The sequence below is a fragment of the Rhineura floridana genome, chromosome 6 (genome assembly GCF_030035675.1).
Source record: "Rhineura floridana isolate rRhiFlo1 chromosome 6, rRhiFlo1.hap2, whole genome shotgun sequence".
Classification (NCBI taxonomy): domain Eukaryota; kingdom Metazoa; phylum Chordata; class Lepidosauria; order Squamata; family Rhineuridae; genus Rhineura; species Rhineura floridana.
The window spans coordinates 31,033,023-31,051,652 of NC_084485.1; the positions used below are offsets into that span (position 1 = coordinate 31,033,023).

Here is an 18,630-nt window from a genome sequence, read left to right on the forward strand (position 1 = left end):
CCTTCAGCCCTCCAACCCTCACGGTTCTAAATACAGGGAGAATAGCCCTGTATTAGTTGGAATGATTCCTGAGAATGTTATGTAAAGCATGTTGAGCACTTAGGGAAATAAATATTACTCTGAATATCCTCTTTTTTGTCAATTTGTTTAGAGAAATTTTTGACTAACCATGATCTGACTAGCTTTTTATTTTTTCCCATTTTAGCACAAGAAACTTGAAAAAAAATCCAGGTAACAAAAAAGCACCACTTTAGTATTTACCATTTATTGGTGACAAACACTAAGTTTTACTTACATTCCATGGGGAGAAAAAATTCCAGCGTAAACAATGAACTGAAGCAGTACTTAACTTGCAAGGCTATCGTGCTTTACCTGGACCATATGCAAAAACTTTATTGCACACACCACTGTGTGCAATAAACACAACATCAAAAGCAACACAGTTTATATATAAACATAGGTATTTTTTTCAGCCCTACATGGAGATGTAATTAAACAGTATAAAGCACTCAAGGAAAATCAATCTGCAGTTTTATATGCACTACATTGAGATCATATCCTGTACTGTACTGAGTTTGTGTGTCTTTATATACAGACACACACTCACAATTTTTTTAAAACAAAGATTAGTGACCATTTAAATTTCTGTTGCATTCAGGTTTCCCTTCCCCCCTTCAAATTATTCTAGAAATCAAAATGATCAAATAAAGTTAAAAATTCCTAAAATGTATATTTATTTATTTAACCGTTTGATAAGTAGGCTAGGCTTGCCTAACTGACTTTTTTTTTAAATCAAATGGCAAGCACACAGTTGTTTCCAGTGAAATTTTTACAATTTCATTAAAAACAAAAGACCGAACACATACATGGATATGATCTTCCCAAGTTAGTTCATAGGTAAGTGTGTAAGACAACAAAAGTTTCTAAACTGTGCTATAGTTCTAGGTACAATTAAGAAACTTTTTTTAATGAAAAATTTATAGTGTCATTCAAAATAAAGTAATGAAACTAAAAATTTATCACTGTTTGAAAAGCAACGGTTATGATTTAGATACTACAGTGGGTTGTGACAACTGTAGCACTCTAAAACAGTTAGGTTACATCAATTAGGAAGCATTTGATTTTCTCTGGTGCTTTTAGGTTTGGGTCCAGTCAAGCCTTTTTAGGCAGTGGTGTCCAGTGTTTGTCCCAAAGTGTTTGAGCTAGCCGGTTTGAGGAGAGGGTCGCTTTCCATTTCTTGCTTCACGCATCTAGAAAAGTGAAAAAAGGTTTCTCAGAATGGAGCCATGCTCTGGATTATGGATTACTCAGACACACTTGTGGTTCTTCCAAACTCATGCCAAGGACCACCTTTCCTTTGAAATAGCAAACTCCCACTATTTTATTTATCAATTTGCTTTAAGTGTACTACCAGTACAGTAGGGCCCCACTCAAAGGGCAGGTTCCGTTCCAGGCCCCAGCCAAAAAGCAAAAGCCACCAGAAAGTGGGACCCTGCTCAGCTGTAGTGCGGGGAGCATCAGTCGCCGCACTCCAGCTGACAGGGATCAGCTGTAGCGCACAAACTCCCCGTACTCCAGCTGATCCCTGTCAGCTGGAGCGTGGTGGCTGGAGCTCCCCATGCTACAGCTGATTGCCCCGCTGGTGCCACCATATTAGTGGCAAGCCGACAAGCGGGGCCCTACTGTAATCCTATTAAGCTTCTTCTGGCAAGAGAACCCTGCTCCACAGACACAATAAAGCATGTTCTGAGATTGGGGATGATTCACATGATGTTCTGCTTATGGTAACACATTCAAAACTGGGGCTCCTTCTGGGAGGAAGGGTGGGATATATATTTAATAAATTAAAAAACTTCACAAGAAACATGAATGGCAGGTTATATTGGAATAGCTAAAACAAGGTAGTCATAATAATGTACAACTCTGGGCATAAGCCTACTCTCCCACCCATATAACATGATAAAAGGTTGCTTTTTGTAACTCTCCATGTAAACAAAAACACTTCTCTAAGGGCACATGATATTTCTGTGAAAATGTATTTTGAGTACTAAAAAAGGCAGTACAACTTTCTAAGTCAAAAGGGAGGTAGATGCTAACAAAAGATAATTTTCACTCACACAGACATTGGTCCATTTCCTGTTCTTGGCATCTCTGTATTTTGTTGGTCCAACTCAGACAGCAATTTTAAGATGTTTAATGCAGCCTGGAGGAGAAAAAGATCAAGATAAAAGTCTGCATTCAACATGGGTGCATGTCATTGTAAGAAGCTGAAAGAGTACTGTACAATAAAGTTGGCCACTTACACAGAAATGAAAGGATTGTTTCCAACATAGGGTTTTCATGTGTACTGTGCTGTTTTGCCAATGGAAGAAAACCTGTCCCAACAGCACAGACTGAAAATAATTTCTTATGGCCGAATTGGCCAGGTTAAGTCTGACTGAGCCACCAGAAGTGTGGCTACATAACCAGAAGCAATGTAGATTCAGCTAAGAGTGCCTTGCCAAGAAGCAAAAACATAGGTCAAGAGGCACTTCATTAAGTAACTAGCTTATGCAGTATCTGAAGACGATTTTTTAATTTTTGCCCAGCCTTCAAGATTAAGTTTGCTTTGGAATTTCCCCATGCAGACAGTATTGAAGCCTCAGCCAGGCAGCCATATTTCAAATGACCTTGTTTGTAACATTTTCATCTGCTGCAAACATCTACTGCAGATATCAAGGCTGTGTGTATATATGACTGCACCTCATTTGCATAACTTGTACAGGAAGCAGAATCCGGCATTCTGAGAATCTGTTCTACAGTTTAAAGAAGCAAACTTTTGGCATTGAAACATGTGTAGCGGCAAAGCCAAGCCTTGTGCTGCCTCCTGACCTCCTCTACATCCCGTCCCCATAAAGATCTTGGAGGATGGGCTTATGCACTCTCACTTGATGGCTGTTATTAATTTAACAAATGACTTGATTTTTATTACAGACATAACTTTCTCATAACCTCAAGCAAAAGGGCTTCAGCAGAATCAAATCACACACTCTAGCTTATATACACATAGCATGTGTATGTGTGCGTACACACACACCACACACGAATGTGTGAAGTAAGGCTCAGCGTAGGAGGAATGTTTTGTATGTAGCAGCCAAAGTTGTAGCCAACTCAAAACCTTGACAGTAGGGGTCTGAAGTTAAGACTTCTGCTACATAAATCTTCACACGATAGATTTTTCTCTTGTAAGACACAACAGCATAAGATTTTTGAGCAGCGAGTCTACTAGGACGGTACATTCCAGAGAGTTTAAATCTCAGATGGGTCAATGAAGATACAGTGTTAGTTTTTTTTTTGTAAAAGTGTGTTTGTTCACAATTCAAATTGGCTCTTTCAAGTATAGCAACAGATCAGAGCTTGGAAAAGTTACTTTTTTGAACTACAACTCCCATCAGCCCAATCCAGTGGCCATGCTGGCTGGGGCTGATGGGAGTTGTAGTTTAAAAAAAGTAACTTTTCCAAGCTCTGCAACAGATATTAAAACACTCTACAAGTGGTCTTCCTACATTTTTCAACATTTGCCATCAATCACTAGATTACCTAGATTACATGTAGTTTCCTCTGGACCACAAGTGTAAAAACCTGGAAATGCCTAATAGAGACTCCCTGACTGAATATTTAAGCAGTTACATAGGAGGAAGTTAATGATCGTCCACAATTTATACAAATTAATTTCTATAAATCAGTCAGGCGGTACTCCAGGTTGTCTTACCATATCGTGGCAAGATTCCACATCTTTTCCAATTCCATGGCTGATCAGTGGTGGCTGAGAGGAACAATTTATAAGAGACACAAATTCATTCTTGTTGTTTTTGGGGAAATCTTTGTATTCAACCTGAGAAAAAGAAAGTTTGAATTATTTCCAAAAAAGTGTCCCCCAACCCCTGGCAAAGTCTTATTTCCTCCCTAGAATTCTTATTAGCACTGCAGTATAGATAAGGAAACAGCTGGAGTTTCTCCCAAGCGGAAGATTCTTGTTCTCATCTACTCCAAACAGCAGTGCAGAAAAGAGAAGAACTCATTTATCTCTCATGTCCTCTGCAAGTGCTGGACAACTGGGGGTAGGCTAGCCATATGTACAAATAATGGCTGGCTAGTGTTCAGGTCAACGTTTGCTGGCCCCTGGTTCAATTTCAAATACATGCAATTGAATTACAGTATCTGTGAGACCGAAACCACAAAGCCACGGTCTGAACATCAAAATAATCCAACAGTAGCAGCATTTATGGTCTGTGGCTACTCCCTGTCCCTTTTCCCTCATGTGTCATGCATTTTACATTGTTACTTTTGTAAATTGTATTGTTTCATTGATGTATTTTATATTGTATTTTTATATTTGCGTTTTTTGTAAGCCGCCTTGAGGGCCTTTGGCTAAAAAGCAGGGTATAAATAAATAATGTAGTCTAGTGGTTTTGTTCCCTATTCCAGGGATAGGAACCTGCAACCCTCCTGAAGTTGTTGAACTACAATTCCTATTACCCCTGACCATTAGGTATGCTGGCTGTGGATTGGAGTTCGAAGTCCAGTAACATCTTCACCTTCAAGACTCACTTCAGCTCCCTGATTGATCTTCCCCATTGTCTTCCTTCCAACACTCCAATGCACAGCACCCTCTTGTCCATCTCATGCAGACTAAGCCGAGGGTGATGGTGGGACCCCCTACATTCTGCAAAACGCTCAATATACTACTGGCTCTAAAGTAGAAATGGCTTTAAAAATCCTAAGAGTACAAAGTATTTGAAGAAAATGTGCTACATCTAGAATGGAAGCCGTAACTTCCAATAATGGGATTGACATTTTAAACTTTTCCACTGCATAATATATCTAATCCGTGCTTCTTAATGTATTAGTGTGACAAAGGAAATTGCAAATTGGGAATTAAGCATAAATATACAAGCCTAACAAGTTACACATTACAGAAACTGTTCAGTCAACCTATATCACAAGGAAAATCCTTTAAAGATCCCATGCACCTATACGACTCTGCCTGCATGCTCAGATCAAGCTCTGTGCCCGTTTTGTTTCCTTGCTATCACTAGTGCAGTAGGGGTGTACGGAGCCTTTTCAATTGCAACACCTAAATCGGGATGTCCTTTTGCCCCTATGCTTTTTGGAAAATAACAACTTGTTTCAGCAAGCATTTGCCTATATAAGATAAAAAGTTTAAGTCTGCCTAGCTTTTTGTTGCTGAATTGGGAGATGTTTCTCTTATTAAATCCTTTGGAGCCCCAAATCAGCCCCCCCTCTGGCAATTCCACACACATCACACTTGGGCTGTTTGATATTGTTGTTTTACTCAGTTACTTTCAGGGTTACATTCTTTTGTAGTAAGCCACTTTGGTGGGGTTCCTAGACCAAACTGCAGGGTAGAAATGTTCTCAAGGTACATAAAATGTGGTGCAGCTCTTGCTAGACTGTATCAGACTACTGGACAGAGGTTACTTGTTAGAATAGTCTCCTATATTTAGGAAAGTAGTACGTCAGGAAGGGGGTGTTGTTTTTTTAGTATATCAAGCAGAACATGACTTGATATATGGAGGGAGATTGCTTCCCAAGTTTAAAGAAAATACAAAAATCTAAAATTGGTGGAGCTCTCACCTGCAGTGGCACCTCAGGTCCAGCAAGAGCCATAACTATCCTGATCATGTACACAGGTACACATTTGAGAATGGGAAAACAAGTTGAACCTATGCTGAGTCTAAATGTCTCATCAACAAAGGAAGAAATTCAGTCATAACACATCAGCTGCAGAAGCCTGCTTGAAAGAGGTTTACTAGGAACTTTGGTGCAAGCAATAGTTATCTAAGTGCAGTGTCTGATCGATGGGGCATACATACATGGATGCATGTTTGTGAAGTGATTAAGTAGACAACACACCAAAAGACATGGTATAGGCCTTCAAGTCATATACTAGCTAGGCAACTTTCCATCTGAAGGAAGAGGTTGATGTGATTGAATTGCTACCCTCCTCTAGCATGAACGCCAGATGGCTTTGTGGAATAAGGTTTTTTATTGAGCAAACCAAATCTTATGAAGATATACCCTGAAGCATTCTGCTTGAAACCAGTTTACCTGGATTCCCTGAACACCGGAAAGGTAGTCCAACTGTTCGGAGGGTCTAGTGAGAGGTCCATGGGGTACATGGCCCGAGGAGCTGTTTTTTAAAATGGTCTCAGCGGTAGGTGAAGTGCCACCATATAACAGCTCTCTAGCAATCATAGCTGTCACAGTAGCCTTGGCAGGATTGGGGGCTGCCCTATTGAACTCTTTGGTGTGGTGTCCTTGATTAACTCCTACAGCCTGGGCAACCTCAGGAACCATGGGAAGAATGCCAGCAGGAAGCTGCTGATGGCTGAGATAAGGCATCCTGAACTCATCCTCTTTATTACCTAATAAGGAGACAGAACAAACAAATAAAGCTGCATTAACTGGCAGGCATACATAAACTGGCAAGATCACTAAGCATCAAATCCAAAGTCATTTATGAAATCCAAATCCTATCTTGGCCTTCTACAAGATGGTAGTGCTCCCTCTGGGGATAAGGGGCAGCATTCAACTAAATAACTGCATGAGCGGAATGACTTCCGCTTGCACAGTGGGATCCCCCCTCTTCATCTCAAGCAGTTCACAAACTTGTTTGGGAGGACAGGGGAAACTTCATGGAGGGAAGAGAGGGATAGAACGTTCGTCTTAGTGCTATGCTGTATCTAACCCAATGTGTACGAACGTCAAGTGCTTCTCTCAAAGGCTCAAAGCAGTTTACAAGAAATACAGCTAATGCTGCAAATAAGGCCTGATATAAACTGACACCTTGAAATACCAAGTGATCTGCCACTTCCAAACAAAAACAAATCACTATTTTAATGTGGTCAGGGGGGATAAAAATCCAATATGCATTGTGTAGTCCAGGAAACATGGCTGGAATCCACCCTCTATGTGTATATTGTGTATATGTGTGCATATATATATATATATAGTATTTTAAGTATTTTAATTGTATTTTAATTTGTTTTTAATGTTTTTGTGATTTTACTTCTTACAATTTTATTATGTACATGCCTGATTTTATTTTTGTAAGCCGCCCTGAGTGCCCTATTATAGGGTAGGAGGGCGGGATAGAAATATTTTAAATAAATAAATAAATAAATATTGCTCTGGAAAAATCTTTTGGATTGAACTATTTTATACTCACACACAAGAAAATAAACAAATTGATAATTCTTTCTGTACTTTATCAGAGAATGTATGCTTTTATTGTTTTTATTTATCATTTGTGTGCAAAAATAAAATAATTTAAAAAATACTTTTAAAAAAGAAAGTTCCACTTGCTCTGATGGGACCTATGTACACACACACACATAAATGTTATTGGCGGTAAACAATACCAAAATCCAAATAACAGTAACCATCAAGGGAGCCCTTGGTACAGAAACAAGTTCAAGAGGTCACGTCCAGGATATCAAACAAAAATAATATTTATTTATTTTATTAAATTAAATTTATATCCCACCCTTCCTCTCAGAAGGAGCTCAGGGTGGCAAACAAAAACACTAAAAGCACTCTAAAACATCTTTAAAACAAAACACATTAAAAACATATTAAAACAAGACGTCTTTAAAACATCTTTTAAAAAACAAGTTTTAAAAACATCTTAAAAAGCAATTCCAACATGCAAGTCATTATGTAACTTATCCAAGGTCATCCTCTCAGAAGTTGCCATGTATTGAAGGTGGAGTACAGGTGTGTTCAGAATTTGCTGCCTGAGTAAAAGAACACCTCCAAAATAGCATACTTGATCCTTTGCTTAAGTCTTTAACCTTCTGTGTAAGTTTTTCCATAAGCGCTACATTCTATACTTTCTGGTGTCACATTTCTAACATATTTGGACTCAAGGCCTTCCAGTGCCTCACTAATGCAAGTGGCAGCAGTCAGTAGAAAGGTTAGAAGTTATTTATGAGTCACCAAAATAATCAGTAAAGCCATTTGTGGATCTGGTATAATCGTTTGGTTGGTTAATTTACTTATTTCCTCAAAAACTATATTCTAAAAAAGTTGAACTGGAACAGATTCAGAGGAGGGCAACAAGGATGATCAAGGGACTGGAAACAAAGCCCTATAAAGAGAGACTGAAAGAACTGGGCATGTTTAGTCTGAAGAAGAGAAGACTGAGGGGAGATATGATAGCACTCTTCAAGTACATGAAAGGTTGTCACACACAGGAGGGCCGGGATCTCTTCTCGAACGTCCCAGAGTGCAGGACACGGAATAATGGGCTCAAGTTGCAGGAAGCCAGATTTCGACTGGACATCAGGAAAAACTTCCTAACTGTTAGAGCGATACGACAATGGAACCAATTACCTAGAGAGGTAGTGGGCTCTCTGACACTGGAGGCATTCAGGAGGAAGCTGGACAGCCATCTGTCGGGAATGCTTTGATTTGGATTCCTGCATTGAGCAGGGGGTTGGACTCGATGGTCTTATGGGCCCCTTTCAACTCTACTATTCTATGATTCTATGAGATCTTTTCACATAGCCACCATGTATGAAACACTGCTTCTTTTCTCCACACATGCCTCCAGCAAGCCGAAGAGGAGGAGGAGGAGGCCATTAACCTGCCAAGGCTGTGTGAAGTAAGGTGCCATGTAAGAAAGTGGAAATAGCTGTTTCTCTAATGGGCCGACAATGATTTTGTGAGAAAGTGGAAATAGCTGTTTCTCTAATGGGCCGACAATGATTTATTTTTTATATATATATATGTAAAAGTTTAAAATCAGATTTAATGTTTCAGCAATAACACATTTCTCTCTCACGAATAACGGGGTTTAAAATGCAGTCAAGTGTAATGAAACATAGTATCTTCAATCTTAACTTGTGACACTCTTATGAAAGACTGCTTTTCTTTATAAAAAATAACAATGGGGAAAATATTTCCAGTCATTTATCATACAGCACAATAATTCATGTATTTAGATTATGGCTTGATAATGGGAAGCAAGGACTGGCACCACAGGTGCCCGCTGACCTATCTGGTTCACCTTTTACTCCTCTTAACGCTTGGTAACTATCTGCTATATCAACCAAATAGTATGTCATAACTGGCCTTACCTTCTTGATGGTTTAAATCACAATTTAAGGTAGCTGATTTGTAAATCCACCTTGATACACCTATAATACTAAAAAAAATGAATAAAATGAAAGTTACTTACTAGCTGATGTTTCTTCAGAGCCAGGCTCAAAAAATGTTACTTTTCTTCCATCACCCGGCTTCTTTACTGGTGTCTAGCAGAAAAGAGTTATTTAGAGTTGTTATACTATACTGAAAAGTTGAAGACTTGTAACAACCTTTTAATAGTCAAAACAAAAAATATTCTCATCTTGTTCTTACACCATCCCTAATATTAATAATCAGCAATCCAAGGCTATCCTATGAACCAGATAGATGACATCTGCCCTCAGCACCATGTGACAGAATATTAAGCTATCAGCAACGTTGAGGCAGGTATCTTCTTTCACTCCAAGGACCCAACTGCAATATGTTAACATCCATAGTATTGAAGCAACGTTGCACACGGTTCACTTGTACACGAACAAAGACCCTCAGTCATGGAGAAAGAGACCAAGATGCCATGTTAATAATAATCTCACTGTTCAAAGCTTCTAAGGAGGTATTAAACCCCAGACAGTGTGGAAAACCACATGCACTGCCCCTGGTTTTTGTCAAGGACAGAGAAAAACCAGGGGCAGTGCATTTGCTCATTACACCATAATTTGAATGAAGGCTATAGAATTACAAGATATGCAGGACTCTATTAAGGACTGTATAGTATCTCTGGGATTCAGCATAACCCACACATTATAGACTCCCAAAACTTGGATTTTAAACTTTAAGCAAGGTCATCTCTACAATCAAGTCAAGAAACTAAAATTGTCTCGATGATTCAGTTTACAAACAGCCTGTTTGGCTCCAGAACTACATTCCTCGTCCTGTGAATTCTACAGATGTTCTTCAGCATGTAGTCTCAACCCACATGGCCCATCATTTAAAAACTTGTTACCTTTTCTTCTGTCTTTAGTGCTGGCTTTGGGGGTTGTGATTGAGGGACTTTAAATCCTAAGAGCTCCAGCATGTTTTCAGCTGCACTGCGCTTGGCTACTTTCTTGTTAGTTCCCATTCCTTCAGCTGTGTGCATGCCAACTTTCACCTAGGATGGAGCAACAGATCAGTAGGGAAAGTGTTCTTTTATATATATAAAAAGGCAAACCAAGCATGGATGAACATTAGCAACCTATCTATTCAAATATGGCTTGAGAAATTGTGGAGATGATTGATCCTGATCAGGGCCAGGTGCATCCATGCTATTTACTGGAGGCGCTGTGGCACAAACCAGACAATTAACACTCCACAACTTCCCTCTTTTACTTTCACTTTTGTTTTAATGCCCCAAGTCAGTTTAGAATATCAAGACAACATGATTACAAGTCTATTAGAATGCATGTGGCAATGAATTTTGCGCTTTGCAATTATCTAGATGGGGGTTGAAGAATATCTAACAGCTCCCTGATAGTACTGAACTATGTTGCTTATGTAAGTAGTGCATTTGCAAGGTACAGAGCTCCCAAATGATCCTGTGAGAAATGATTAGCTGACAGGGTAGAGATGAGGTGTCCTAGAGTCCAATTTTACAAGAGTACACTGATCTCATTCTGAAACCTTGAATAATACGAAAATCTAATCAGTAAGAGAACAGGTCTGTGGACAGTGTCAGCAGAAGGATGGAGGAGTGGCAAATATGGGCTAAAGAAGAATATGGAATATAATAGGTGCAGTGTTTTGGTAGGGCTAGAAGGTGAAATGAATCTACATAGGTGAAAGGTTGGAGGTGAGAACTACTTTCTGCTTATTTTGCCCTTTATAATAATTTGGGACACAAAGATAATACATTCCAGTTAGAGAAAAAAGAAATTAAACCAATATGTACTGCTGATCAAACAACAAAGTTCCTAATTACAGAAACATAGGAAAAACATGGGACAAAGCTTTTAAAAATTGCTCTGTCTGGATGGGTTCGACACATGGCAAGGAAACTCAAGACAGGGTTCTATCACTTTTGATGTTTAGAATAGGATTTCAGATAGGAAATAACTTCTAGTAGGGCCAACCCAGGCACGAGGCAAGATGGGCCTCTTGGAGCAGGTGGTGGAATGGGAGCAGAGAGTGGTGGAGTGAGTCCCTATCACTTGCTGCTGTTGCCATCCATCCTTCAATGACAGAAGAAGTCAGGCACTGGCTAGCCATGGGGTGCTCTCCCCTCTCACACTGTTGCATCATTGGGGCTAGCTCAGGGAAGAGAAGGATCAAGCAAGCCCTGCTGCCAATGAAGCTGAAACTGCACCATGGGGAGGAGGAGAACTCCCCAGAGACAAAGTGCACAGCTGCCCCCATGCCTCCTCTGGAGTGCCTCTGTTGCAGGAGGCAGCTGCCAGAGGCAATGGCAGCATAGGCACAGCTGAACTTATCCTCTATTTCTCTCTCTGCTCTCTTGCAGCCAAATCTTTTCTTCTCTGTCTCCATCCCATTTTCTAGTCCTCCTGCACTATCCTAAAAGCTTCTGTGGTCACCAAGTGGTAGGAATCCCTATGGTACTAAAGAGAGATTAGCCTTCCTCTTCTTTCCCCCCTCTTTCTCCTAGCACTCACTGGTGTAGTTAACTCAAAAAGCAATCCTTTACATATGTACTTCAAAATCAGACCTATTGAGTTCAATGAGGCTTACTCCCAGGTAAGTGGGTACAGGATTTATTTATCTATTTATTTATTTAATTACATTTTTAGACCGCCCTATAGCAACAAGCTCCCAGGGCGGTGTACAACAGGGTAAAAACAGATTAAAATACATGTGGGTATGAGTACAATACAATAGAAAACATTTTTAAAAACAAAATTAAGACAAAAGATTAAAATTAAAATAAATGAAAATTAAATTTAAAATGCCTGGGCAAAGAGGTAGGTCTTTACCTGGCGCCGAAAAGATAACAAAGAAGGCGCCAGGCGTATCTCGTCAGGGAGGGCATTCCATAATTCGGGGGCCACCACTGAGAAGGCCCTAGCTCTAGTTATTGCTCTCCGGGCCTCCCTATGCGTTGGAACCCGGAGAAGGGCCTTTGACGTCGAGCGCAGTGACCGGGTAGGTACATAGCGGGAGAGGCGTTCCGCCAGGTATTGCGGTCCGATGCCGTTAAGGGCTTTATAGGTAAGAACCAACACTTTAAATCTGGCCCGGAAACATATTGGTAGCCAGTGCAGCTGGGCCAGGACAGGTGTTATATGATCAAATTTTTTTGTCCCAGTAAGAACTCTGGCCGCAGCATTCTGCACCAGCTGAAGTTTCCGAACCGTCTTCAAAGGTAACCCCACGTAGAGTGCATTACAGTAGTCCAATCTAGAGGTTACCAGAGCATGGATAACTGTGGCGAGGTTCTCCCTGTCCAGATAGGGTCGTAGTTGGGCTACCAGCCGAAGCTGGTAGAACGCATTCCGTGCCACTGAGGCTACTTGAGCCTCCAGTGACAGGAGCGGATCTAATAAGACCCCCAAACTACGGACCTGCTCCTTTAGGGGGAGTGTAACCCCGTCTAGAGCAGGTCGGACATCACTCATCTGGGCAGAGAGCCCCCCCACTAACAGCATCTCAGTCTTGTCAGGATTGAGTCTCAGTTTATTAGCTCTCATCCAGTCCATTATCGCGGCCAGGCAGCGGTTTAGTACATTAACCGCCTCACCTGAAGAAGATGAAAAGGAGAAGTAGAGCTGCGTATCATCAGCATATTGCTGGAAACGCACTCCAAATCTCCTAATGACCTCACCCAGCGGCTTCATATAGATATTAAAGAGCATGGGGGACAAAACTGAACCCTGCGGGACCCCATATTGGAGTACCCAGGGACTCGAGTAATGCTCCCCAAGCACCAGCTTCTGGAGACGATTCTCGAGGTAGGAGCACAGCCACTGCCAAGCAGAGCCTCCAACTCCTAAATCCGCAAGTCGCCCCATGGTCGATGGTATCAAAAGCCGCTGAGAGATCAAGGAGAACCAACAGAGTTACACTCCCTCTGTCTTTCTCCCGACAGAGGTCATCATACAGGGCGACCAAGGCTGTTTCTGTACCAAACACCGGCCGAAAGCCCGATTGAAATGGATCCAGATAATCAGTTTCATCCAATAGAGCCTGGAGCTGGCGACCGACCACACGCTCTAAAACCTTGCCCAGGATTGCAGCCTCAGGGCCAGAACCAGCCATTTTATGAGAAGCCTGAGAGCTGATGGTGAGGGGAGCAGCAGGAGTAGGAGTAGCAGTAGGAGTGCAAATTAAACAGCTAGAACATAAATAATAATTTCATGGTGGCAAAATATTAATACAGTAAAAATAATCTAACACATTCAAAAATACCTCCTGTCAGTTAACACAGTAGCTTTGCACTCAGTGGGCAGAACACTGGAAGTGGGAAATTTTATTTCTTACTGAGTAATATACTGGCTGCATGTTTTCCCTCACATTTCTATATGTAAAAGAAGTAACACTCATTTTTAAATGAAAGCAGATTTCCACAGACCGCTGGCTTGAATACAGCCTTACAACAGCTCCTCCTAGGCTTCAATCCTGTGCATGCTAAACTGGGAGTAAGCCCCAATGAACACATGCAGGACTGGTGCTTCTAAGTGAACACACATTGGATTATGTCATTAGATCCTGGATGAACAGCAAACCGAGGGATTATGGAGTCCCCTCTTGCTGCTGTGCCTTTGGTCAGCAACAGAGAGATGAGCCCCAATGTAATGTTATTCAGGGCAAGGTTATGGAGAGTCACGTGCACAATGAAGTTTGGTGCCTGCTGCATCATGGCCCCAACTCTGTCAGCTAAAACACTGCAACATGCAAGGACCGAAGGAGGCTTGTTACTCCTTTCCTCCTCCAATCCTTCCTGCATTGGCCACCAGAGAGCATGAAAGACAGCAGCAGCTGCCCTGTGAGGAAGCCCTAGCTTGCAAGGGTTAACATCTGGCTGCTTCAACAGCTAGTTCCAGGCCAGGAGATTTAGTGACAGCTGGAGTGTTGGAGAACTCTTGCCCATTTTATTATATTTTAAATATATTGTAAGCTACCTAGATAACTTTGATTAAAAGTTCTCAAGGCAGGATATAAACACTACATACACACACAGTTGCAATTATACTAGCAGTTGGCCGTGAGCTGTGCTGCAACGTTTTTGTTTGCATTAGTTTACATATCCTTTTACTAGAGAAAATAGTCTGGCAGTTAAAGGTACAATTTCACACTTCTAGGGTAGAGATTCAGCATGGTCAAAAGTGCCCCTCTCTTTAAGCATCACTTAGCACCCTTGAGCAATTTGTCCATGAGAGTGCTAAAGACAGACTGACGTGATGCTACCCTTAGAAACACTACTCTAACTAGTTCCCTCAGACTGCTTAATTTCTAGGAAGCTACTGCAGGGGCCTCTGAGCTGAGACTGGAGTGGCTGTAGTAGTGGGAAACATTTGTATCTAGAACATGACTTATATATTTGGTCCCCTCTTCTCCCTTATTTTTCCAGGAAATATCAAATAGCTAAGCAGCATTTACTGCTGATAGGGGGCAAGCAAGGAAGAAACCATGTGAGCACCAAAGAAATAAACCTGTTTGTGCAGAAGTTACCATGGGACTACATTCTGCATGGCATAGGCTTCTTGTCTAACTAGTGCAAGGCTTTCACTTCTGAGCATTCTTGGTAACCTCTTGACTACTGTAATAAACTTTACAGGGTCTGCCCTTGAGCAGTTCAGAACGCGTCAGCTAGTCCAAAATGTGCTAGCACATCTTGCCACAAAGATAATTTATACCCGTTTTCTATTAACTTCACTGTTTACCGTTTTTGAACTCAATACACTGTGCTGATTTTAAACATTTGAAGCCTTGGGTCTGGGATATTTAAAAGAACACCTGCTCCCACATACACACCTACCCCCTCTCCATTCTTGTGTTAAGATCTACCAGATAGATGGCAGTACCACCAAAACCAATATGTGTTAAGATTAACCTCTACCAAAAACAAGAGATTTTTTGGTAGTACCACCTGTATACTTATTTCCCAGGAAAATCCATCCTGCTCACTCAGTTGTAAATGTTACTTTACAGCATATTTTAAGTATCGTTCTGTCAGGCTGAGAAACTGTGCTTAATAATTTAATAGAAGATGAACTGCTGCTGTGTGTTTTTAAAAATGAACTATTTTATGAGGTTTTATAATATCCTATGGCTGTTTTATGGAAAGCTGCACTGAAGGGCTCTTGTGGCCAAAAGCAGCCTATTAAGTTCAAACAAATTAATTAGTAGGTAAAGCGTGCCACAGGTTGACATGGCTGGACAGCACAGCACAAACCTGCATAACGAACTCCCTGCGCCTTGGAAGCCCACGTTCTGTGATGAGCATGTACTCTGGCTCCTTCTCTTTCTTCGCCTGCTGTATTTGAGCAAGTCTGCTGATAGGATTCATACCTTGGCCATATTCAGGACTTGTCTGCAGTTTAGATAGAAAAACTAGGAGTCAGCTAACAACTGTCAAGAGCAGTTCCAATCCAGTAGTCATATTAAAACACTCCAGTAATTAGGGTGTTGGGATTTTTTTTAAAGAAGATATGCAATATACTTGAAACTACATCACCAGTTGTACTTATTTGATTAGGCTATGCCTCATTTGATTATGTTATTATACAGCCACAAGAGTGGCTGTATACTAGTCAGCATGGATTTTTCACATTCCGCAATGTTAAATTTAAAATACCCCCATGCCATTCTGATCCTTCCCATAAGCTCATTTCAAAACAAAACCTTACAAAACTCATAGTCCTGAACTCAGAAATGCTTGCTTAACAACCCTCTCAATTTTCATGGCAATACACAAAACACTCAGAGAATTGAGAGTTCAAAGTGTAAAAAGAGAGACAAAAAACCCAGACCCCTTTTGGACTTTTTTCTTTCAGAGTTCTCATAATTGGTTGAAATTAATTAAAAATCAGCCATGTTCACAGAGTACCTTGCCCCATACTCTGACAATCTTCTGCAGTTTAAAAGTTAGGCTGATTTTTAATTAATTTTGGTTTGAACTCAATGAGAATGTTGGCCATGCTCAGTAAGAACCAACTGTCAGTGTTCTAAAAGCCAGACTCACAGCTTCTGGGCTTGCCTAATCAGGGGGCCACACCCACACCAGACTTTGATTTCGATGGAGACAGTCATAGCTTCCCCCAAAGAATCCTGGGAAGTGTAGTTTGTGAAGGGTGCTGACAGGAGACTCCTATTCCCCTGACAGAGCTCCAGTGGCCAGAGTAATTTAACAGTCAGCCACTCTGATTGAAGCTCTGTGAGTGGAACAGGAAGGTTGTCAGCAACTATCAGTACCCTTCACTAACTGCACTTCCCAGGATTCTTTGGGAGAAGCCATGACTGTCTAAAGTGAAATAAAGGCCTGGTATGGATGTGGCCAGGGACAGCTTTGGTTTAAATTTGGGTGGGAGGTTATATGTGCCTGCTGTAGAATAAAAAGGTAGAGGAAACCCTGAAAAAGAATGATGGTGTTCACAATGTTTTCCTTTTGGAAAGGAAAGGGGCTTCCCTTCTGTCTAGCGCCCACCCACCCAATCTCCTCCCCTCCCCTTCTTGCCCTCCTCTTCCCTTCTGCCCCTCCCCAAGGTCAGTTTCGCCTATCCTAAGCATGATTTCACAGGAGTAAATCCCAATGAACTCAAAAGCATGCAAATGATCAAACCTTTCCTCCCCCTCCCTCCTATCCCCTCCCTCTTGCTCCTTTCCTCCCCCTTTCTTCACCCCTCCCCCCTCCCCTTCCAATCCCCTCCTCCCCCATGGTCAGTTTTACCTGTCCTAGGACTACGACCTGGGAGACCAGGGTTCAAATCCCCACACAGCCATGAAGCTTACTAGGTGACCTTGGGCCAGTCACTGCCTCTCAGCCTCAGAGAAAGGCAATGGTAAAACCACCTCTGAATACCATTTACCATGAAAACCCTACTCATAAGGTCGCCATAAGTCAGAATCGACTTGAAGGCAGTCCATTTCATTTTCAAGCATGATTGCATGGGAGTAAATCCTACTGAACTCAATAAGTATGCAAATGATCAAACCTGCCCTCCCATCACCTCCCTTCTGCCCCTCCCCTTCCTTCACCTCTCCCCCTCCCCTTCCTCAACCCCCCTCTCCTTCTAATCCTCTCCTTCCCCCTCCTTCTGCTCCCTTCTCCCCCTTCTTCCTTCCCTCTACTCTCCCCTCCTCCTCCTATATGGTCAGTTTTACCTATCCTAAGCATGATTGCATGGGAGTAAATCCCACTGAACTCAATAAACATGCAAATTATCAAACCTACCTTCCTCCCCCTCCTCATCCCCCGTAGTCAGTTTCACCTATCCTAAGCATGATTGCAGAGCAGTAAATTCCACTGAACTCAATAAGCATGCAAATGATCAGTCCATTCTCAGCAAACTTGCACAGGATCCTGTTTCTTACCTCCTGGACTAAAAAGAAGGGAAATTCACTAATAGGCAAAAAACCTTGCGGTTTAAGAATGTACCTATAGCCCACAGATATTTCTATCAAACTTTAAAAAGCAGGGAAATTGGGCAGCTATAGTGAATGCACCAGGGGAGCAGGAGACCTGACCTCCTCTCTGAGATATTGTACTGCCCTACAAATGTGTAAAAATGCAAACACAATTTGGGTTGGTCTTTCAAAGTCCAATCCACTTCCTGTGTAGCTTCGAAGAATTTGGTACCATGTGCCTCTGAGCATATGGTGAGTGGTGGCAACACCTGCAGTCAGCCCAAGTAACAGAAACAAGACATGTGCTGTGCTGATCTTGTTTTAGCAGGGAGGAAGCAACTATATTAAAACAGTTGATATAGTTCAGATAGTCACTTTAAATATATTTGATTTACTTTGCAATTTTAGTGAATTTTCCTACAGTAAATCATTCTCTTTTGCTTCTGTTTCTTTGAATATATGAACTACAGCAACACTTTACAACACTAAAAAAAAGCTCCAAAAACAATTGTGGAATAATGGCACTGACTGTTCTGCAGAATATTTTCCAATGGACATCAGGAGTGTCTCAGATTGCACAAGACAAACAGTGGGTGGTGAAATATATTCTAGCAAAATGATAGGTGTGCTCTATGTTTTTAATTGAGCGTGCCCACCTTTCCTTAAGTGGAGTAGTTTAAGCATAGCAGGCTGAAAACATGCATCTTTGGCAGGCCAAGTTTGTTTTTTCCAATAGCTAGAGTTATTGCTTAAGTAGCAATATATTGTAATCCATCTGATTTTACATCAAACTGCAGTTTCAGATTCAACTGTTAATCCGCCCAAAAGAGAAATACAGCATAACCTCCAGTTTGAAAAAAGGCTATCTTCACCATCATATGATATTGACCAATAAAAAGCCTTTGAAATTAATAAAAATAAATTTTACACATATTTCTACAATGAATAATGAGAGAAATATAATTTTCTAGGTTAGATTCTCTGTAG

The 18,630-nt window shown here is 41.2% G+C and overlaps 1 protein-coding gene across 5 annotated transcripts in view; it reads right to left on the reverse strand.

The window, feature by feature from the left end:
- Positions 1–244: 244 nt before the first annotated feature.
- Positions 245–18,630, reverse strand: part of STAU1 (staufen double-stranded RNA binding protein 1) — a 57,165-nt gene continuing 38,779 nt past the window's right edge. For 4 of the 5 annotated variants that reach the window (XM_061631354.1, XM_061631353.1, XM_061631352.1 and 1 more), the window contains 7 exons: positions 15,473–15,610; positions 10,094–10,240; positions 9,245–9,317; positions 6,112–6,428; positions 3,752–3,874; positions 2,118–2,203; positions 245–1,250 (listed from right to left, as the gene is read on the reverse strand). In XM_061631354.1, coding sequence (XP_061487338.1) covers positions 1,163–1,250; positions 2,118–2,203; positions 3,752–3,874; positions 6,112–6,428; positions 9,245–9,317; positions 10,094–10,240; positions 15,473–15,610 — 972 coding nt within the window. In that variant the 3' untranslated portion in view covers positions 245–1,162. The remainder of the gene's footprint in view (positions 1,251–2,117; positions 2,204–3,751; positions 3,875–6,111; positions 6,429–9,244; positions 9,318–10,093; positions 10,241–15,472; positions 15,611–18,630) is intronic. The other variant, XM_061631355.1, reaches the window with a different exon arrangement.